The sequence below is a fragment of the Dermacentor andersoni genome, chromosome 5 (assembly GCF_023375885.2).
Source record: "Dermacentor andersoni chromosome 5, qqDerAnde1_hic_scaffold, whole genome shotgun sequence".
Classification (NCBI taxonomy): Eukaryota; Metazoa; Arthropoda; class Arachnida; order Ixodida; family Ixodidae; genus Dermacentor; species Dermacentor andersoni.
Window position 1 is genome coordinate 67,790,245 of NC_092818.1, and position 6,577 is coordinate 67,796,821.

Below are 6,577 nucleotides of genomic sequence, written 5' to 3' on the forward strand. Positions count from 1 at the left end.
ACTTTTGGTGACGTAAGTTTCCGAGATCAATTGGCTTCGTTCCAAGCGGTTCCGTATAGCACGCACGTATACGCGCGCCTCAGATTCCGTTATCTGTCGATACCCCGTCGGCGTATTCTTCGCCGCTATTGATCGCAGACGTCGGCGATCCCTGTCACTTAGCGGATGAATGTCAGGCACCGCTGTGTCCATGATCGGTAAACAGAGGTACTTATTAGAAAAGCCAGTATCGGCAAATGTATACGCATAATTGATAAAGAATGGTACGAGCAGTATTTCACCACTTCAGAAAATTTACATTATATTGTTTTACGGGTCAACAGTACGACCTGATTAAGGTGTTCGTCGTAGTTCGGGACTCTGGATTAATTTGGCTACCTGGGAATCTTTAACGTGCGCACATGCACGGCACAAGGACGTTTTTTTCTTCTTTCATTTCGCCCCCATCGAAATGCGGCCGCCGCGGCCGGGACTTGATCCCGCGACCTCGTGTGAGCAGCGTAATGCCAAAGCTACTGAGCAATAACGCCGGGTTTTTATCATTTCAATGCGGAAGGCATACGAAGGGCTGTCGTGCAACGTATTGGCCAATAACGGAGCCTGCACCTGGCAAACAGGGTCAGGATAGAAAAGTATAATACGGCACGTCACCAACGCGTCCGTCAATCGCGAAGCGATTTGTAGTGTTGAACTGTCGATGTGACAACAGGCAAGCGTTTGAAAGGCGGCGAACATGTCAAGAACAACAATAACAGCAACCAATATCACAGCTGGCTCCTTCGTCAGTACTATTGAACAGTATATATGATATACTGTCGTAATCATAAGGATTCGCGATGAGCCTTCGCACACTTGATATATTCAGCGAAATGATTAATTTTTAGCGCTTAAGGAGCAAGCGTATAGCCACCTTCCGAGGTGCACGTTGCAACTTTACGTTCGTTGTTTCAATATCTCGTCGAGCCTATTCTCTGGAATGTTCTTGCACTCGGTTGGCTGCACGACCTTATGCCGTGTATCGAGTTAAACCGCAAACCAAACTCTGCCGCGCATTTGTACTGCCGCGCGCGTGACGGTGCTTAGCGGCCAGTGTGAAAGGCTCAGGCAGCGTCAATGTCGAGGCTGAAAACGTCCGTGTCGTCACACGGTGCGCTGCTGTGTAAACGCAGGCTTACTTTCATTTGTTCGCCCTCCTTCAAGCACTCATGTCTACATTCCAGACTACTCGCTTTTATTTCAGCAGGAAAAAGAAGAATGAAAGAGAGCGGCACTATATTATGTGATCGTCGGTCCGCTACGCCAAGTACCGCAGTCTGTTTAAACAAGCTGCATAAATATGCAGAACTTCCCCGTTTGCTCATGGAGTCCCATAGTGTACAATGGGTACACATCGGGAGACTTCTATGTACCGCCGGGGCTGCTTATCGCTGCGAGAGGGTCCGATTGCACGAGGGCGACGGTCGCCGATAGCTCGCGCCCGCGCAGCCGAGCAACACGTCGGGCTCGACGTGCTTCGTTACGAGACTCGCTTCGCGTACGCGGCGGTGGAGGGCAACCCGGTGCAAGAGGCGCGGCGAGACTCGGCGGAGGAGCGCGTCTGCCCATGGGTGCCTCCGGAAGTTCGACGAGCGCCGTCGATCAGCCCAGCGCGACGGCGAACGGCTCGCTCCCTCAGTGCGAAAAGAAAGCGACGACGCAGCAGCAGCAGCCTCCCAAGCCCGAGGTGTCCAAAGCCGTGAGAGACTCGGTCCAGAAGTCCATCGCCGCGTCCAGCTCCCTGCTCGGCGGAGGAGCCAATGGCGTCCTCTGCAACGGGGTCGTCGGCGGCGGCGGCAGCGCCAAGAGCTACCAGAGGATTCGATGGTCCCGCAACAGCCTCCTGGCGAGGGCCAAGCTCGCCTCGGCCGTGGGGCGCGCTCAGATGCACTGTCGCCGCTGCGAGCATCGCTGGACGGACGACGGCGTCGAGGTGTTCTTCGACCTGGGCAGGCTCGGGGTCCCCAGGGTTGTGCGAAAGCAGTGCTTCAACTGCGGACACCTGGTGGTGCCGTCTTTCTCCTGCCTCGAGTGGGACCGGCTCGCCAGCGAGGCGCTCGGCAAGTGGTCCAGGAAGGCGCTCGAGGCCCACCTCAAGCAGAGCCGCACCGCCGGGGCACCGGTGCCCATTCCCGAACACTGTTCCGTGCCCGTGCCGGACCCGGTGACTAAGGGGATGGTCGTCATAAACGTGGACGTCGTCAACAACAACTCTCCGCGCTGACGAGGCTCGCATTATGGCGCGTCGTTGATTTCAGTGCCGCACTGGCGAAGTTTCGTGCGTGCTCGTCGACGGTTGGGAGTGTCACGTTACCTTCCGTCCTATCTATGGTGGGCACACGTGCACTGTGGATGCTCGACGGTGACCCGATCATTGCGTCAAGACGCTGCCTTCATCTTCGTTTGGTAATCGACAACGGCCCCTCTCCACAATGTGTAGATGCACGTACACATCACGTGTATGTTCTTGCGAGTGTACGCGCCTCGCTGCACCGCAATTCATTGCTCTAAGAAGGTTAGTTTAGAGCCGTCCCATCAAAGTCAACTTAGCAACGTGATGCCCGAGGACTTTTCGCTCCCATTTATCTTTGTCGCATAGCGTGTGAATGAGCGGTTGGTTGTATAACATCACCGCGAATACGATTACTGTAGGAACGGTCATACGTGAAAATCACTGCCAAGGTTGTGTTGCTGCGATCTTGCTCCGTATTCAAAATTTGAGTGAAATTTTCTTATCTAGTCATGCTACGTAAAAGGCCAGCGCTCGCTGTACTCTTTTTTTTAGGGCGTCGCTTATCTGCAGTGCACAATGGTTATCTTCTCTGCGAACAAAGCAAAGTTGTTCCTTTTCTTTTACTCGCGCAGAGGCCGGCGCCGAGTAGCACTCTGTCGCTGCAAACAGACACGTACACCCGTCGTCAAAAGCTTACAGCCCAATCGTGACTCTTAGCTGTGTAGTGGGTCTGCAATTGCATCCGTTGCACTTTAGAGCTTTAACGAGTAAGCAGAGCTTTCAAACATTCTTATCTCATCTGAAGGTTGTCACTATAACCTTTATAATACTGCGCATTTTTCACATTTAGAGCTTGTAACCATGCAATCGATTTGAATAATCGCAACAGCCTTGCATGATCTGGCGTTTTCTTCATTTTTTATATGCGTTTGTAGCTAAAATAGCTTGGAATAGAGCTTAGAGAGCAATTTATAGATGATTGCTACGAACCATTTTTAAATTGTCAACGACATGATTGGCGCCATCTATAGCATTTACCATTAGATTGCTGCTGTCTGTTGTAATTAGTTAATTAGTTTTTAACCAGATCGGTGATAACATTAGACACGAAAAACAAAATTCAAGACCAGCATGAGTGGCACCCTTAGAGAAGGCTTTAGTTCGATGCCAACTATGTTTGCCCTCTTAATAGACGTGTAGAAGGCAGAATTTCTCCTGTTAGAGAGCAGGTGGAAAGTTTTGAATAAAATTGCTTGCATCCAAGCCAAGAAGCTGAACCCTATGGTCTGCTGGATGCAGACTTCTGATTTAGGGCTCATATTTTTGTACAAAAATTGACGATACCTTTACAAATCCGTATCTCTGGAAAAAAGAAAAAAAAGAAAAAACGCAATCAGTTGTTTAAACCGGATCTGTTGGATCACTTGAAACAAATAAACGAGTTTAAAGAATAGGAGAATACAAATCTGCAGCTTACGTTATGTTTTTACACTGTTTACAACAGTTTTACAAATGTTATACGTATAAATGAGTGGAATATTTCAACGTGGTACATGATATGTCAATTTTCTCCGTTGTGGGTGTTTCAATAGGTACAGTTTACGTAATCTAGATATTGTTCCTTCTTTGTTACAGAGTTAGTTCGATGACAAAAGATTCTTTAAATTTTGCGATTTTCAGCAATTCTAAAAATAAGAAAGTGGGCGGCTTCAATAGGAAAAAAAAAGTCTGCCCATGGCAGTCAGTGCATTGAGACTTGCAAAACTACGAAATCCAATGCAGTAGATGTAAATCTAAATGATTTCTCCGTTCTTACGTATACTTAAATAGGAGTTCAGTACGTAAATCTTCCTCTTTAATGTGAAAACGTTCAATTTGATGAAGGTTACCGTGATACACGTGGTAAAGAAACAAAATTAATTAGGGGCACTGACAATTCGTCGGTATGCCATAATTATTTGTATGACTATGTGTATGCCATAAAGTTTCTCATACCGTGTCCTCCGTATGGTCGAAACTCTGACAAAATTCTCTGACCAAATCCTTGATGTTTGGCCCTTTAAGCGAAGCTTTTTTAATTTTGTAGAACAGTTCCTTGAACCGCAACAAATGATATGTACAATGTGCAGGTCTCTTTATTTTATTTACGCAGATTACGATGTGTCCATGGCAAGGGGTGTTTCTCTTTTCTTTCTTGTTCTGCAATTCTTTTGATGTTCAAGTGGGACGCCATTTACATTTGAGAGAAAGGAAGTTTTCCATACATATCTGATGACCTCAATTTCCTTTTTCTGATTGGTTTAGTAGTTAAAAGTACCAATTTCTAGTGATTTGTGAAACACAACTGCTCTTGCTGCTGCCGAAAGATCCGGTGCTGACAATTTCGGAATGCTTAAATCACTTGATACTATGCGCATGCATCAACTCTCTCGAACGAACTATGAACACACGTAGCGCACAGCCTTCAGTCAATCGCCACAGTGGACCGGGCGTGACTGAACACTCACGGGAGTTAAGGACGTGAAAAAGGCACAGGGTCTGGGCGCATGAGCAAGTCTCGGTTAGAAACAGTTAGAAATGAACACCAAAGCGGAGAGAAGTGGCCGAGGAGGCTTCGCTTTAATGAAAGCTTTCCGTATAAGCGGAATGACACCTACCAATGCTTACTCGTCTTCTGTACTTTTGTCGGCACTGCTACGATTTTGAGGACGGCAAACGCGCGCAAGCGGATTTAGCGAGAGAGAGAGAGAGAGAGAGAGCATTAGCTATTTTGGATAGTGCGCGCAGTAAACGTTCCACTCCTTTGCCGCAGAGTAAACAGGGAAGGTTAGAAAAAAAAAACGGGGAAAAAAGAACGTGCATGTGGAGAAGAAACATATGTGATGCTTTGTAAAATGTTCGTGCGCAGCTGTTTACAAGATGCGCGTTTCACGAGGGCGTTTTTACAAGGAGCGAACAGGCAGACGCCTTAATCATCGTTTATGGGAGCACGGTTGCGTCATCGGGTAAATCATCGCAAGAAATGTGGTTGTGAACCGCACTCTCGAACACTGCACGCTCTTCGGAGACAAAGTGCCGCCACCGTGGTGGCATATATAGTGGTTTTGGCGTTGTAATGCTAAGCCAGAGGTCGCGGGATCGAATCCAAGCCGCGGCGCGGTGACCGCATATCGATGGGGGCGAAATGCAAAAACTCTCGTAGGCCGTGCGTGGGGCGCCCGTTAAAGAAACCCGTGTGGTGGAAATTAATCCGGAGTGCCCCACTACGGTGTGCCTCATAATCATCTCGTGGTTTCGGCAGGTAAAAACCCAGAATTAAAAGAAAAAAACAAGAATACAAAAAGCACGTACGCGTGAGAGCAGTGAAGCGTTTAACGCATACTAACACGGTGACTCATGTGTTAACACGTCCTCTGTATCTCTGCACTGGTGTGAATTATGCCACTTATCGCATGTGTGAAAGCCTGGGGAGATTGGTGGCCTGGGATGAATTCCGCGCAGATATTTTTCTACATATTGCACTTGATATGCAATAAAGACTGGTTGTTAGTCAGCGCTGTGTCTGTCCTTTACGCCATATGTGCCGGTTTCTGCGCTACTCGATTCCTTTCAGCTTTAGCCCTAATTAACGCTTATTGTGCCGCTCCTGATCTCGTACTTGGATCGTGTGGTGATCGTGCCCGGATGTGATTGTCGTGTCTGTGCTCCCCCCTCTCTCTGTCTCTCTCTCTCTCTCTGTCTCTCTCTGTCTCTATATCCTCATGTTTTTACCTCCCCTCTACTCAGTGAGGGTGGTAAACGATACATGTTTTGCGTGCATGATTAAGTTCTCCTGCCTATGTTATTATTTCGTGTCTCTTTCTCATAATTCCTGGGCTATTTTCGGAATAATTCAGAAAACCTTCTCTGGGACCGACTTAAAGGCACCTACATTGAAAGCAGCCTGGGCTGTTGTGAACTCCGAATGTACCTCGCAGGGGTGTTGCCACTGTACGAGCTGGACGAAGCGCTAGGTGTCCTGGCGTGCCACCTTGAAGAAAATGAAATGTTCAAGTCGAAGAACGGAGGACGACAAATTTGACACACGAGTTCGCTGCGGTATCTTAATGAATAATGCGTCGCGCCGCTAAGCTCGAGGTCGCGGGTTCGACCCCGACCGCGGCGGCTCAATTCGACGTGGACGAAATGCAGAAAACGCTCGTGTTACTTACATTTAGGTGCACGTTAAAGAATCCCGAGTAGTCAAAATTATAATCCGAAGTCCCACACTACCGACGTGCCTCAAGATCAGATCGCGGCTTTGACGCG

General features: G+C 48.2%; 1 protein-coding gene across 1 annotated transcript; it reads left to right on the forward strand.

Annotated features, from left to right (window-relative positions):
* The first annotated feature begins 1,148 nt into the window (after positions 1-1,148).
* On the forward strand, positions 1,149-5,822 carry LOC126530750 (uncharacterized). Its single transcript, XM_050178040.3, has one exon. It carries the CDS (start codon positions 1,337-1,339, stop codon positions 2,258-2,260), a length of 924 nt encoding a protein of 307 aa, XP_050033997.2. The 5' UTR covers positions 1,149-1,336; the 3' UTR covers positions 2,261-5,822.
* The last annotated feature ends 755 nt before the right edge of the window (positions 5,823-6,577 follow it).

Bases quoted from the DNA above. Each gene is read 5' to 3' on its own strand.
- LOC126530750 (XM_050178040.3), top strand. From the start codon at position 1,337: ATGCAGAACTTCCCCGTTTGCTCATGGAGTCCCATAGTGTACAATGGG.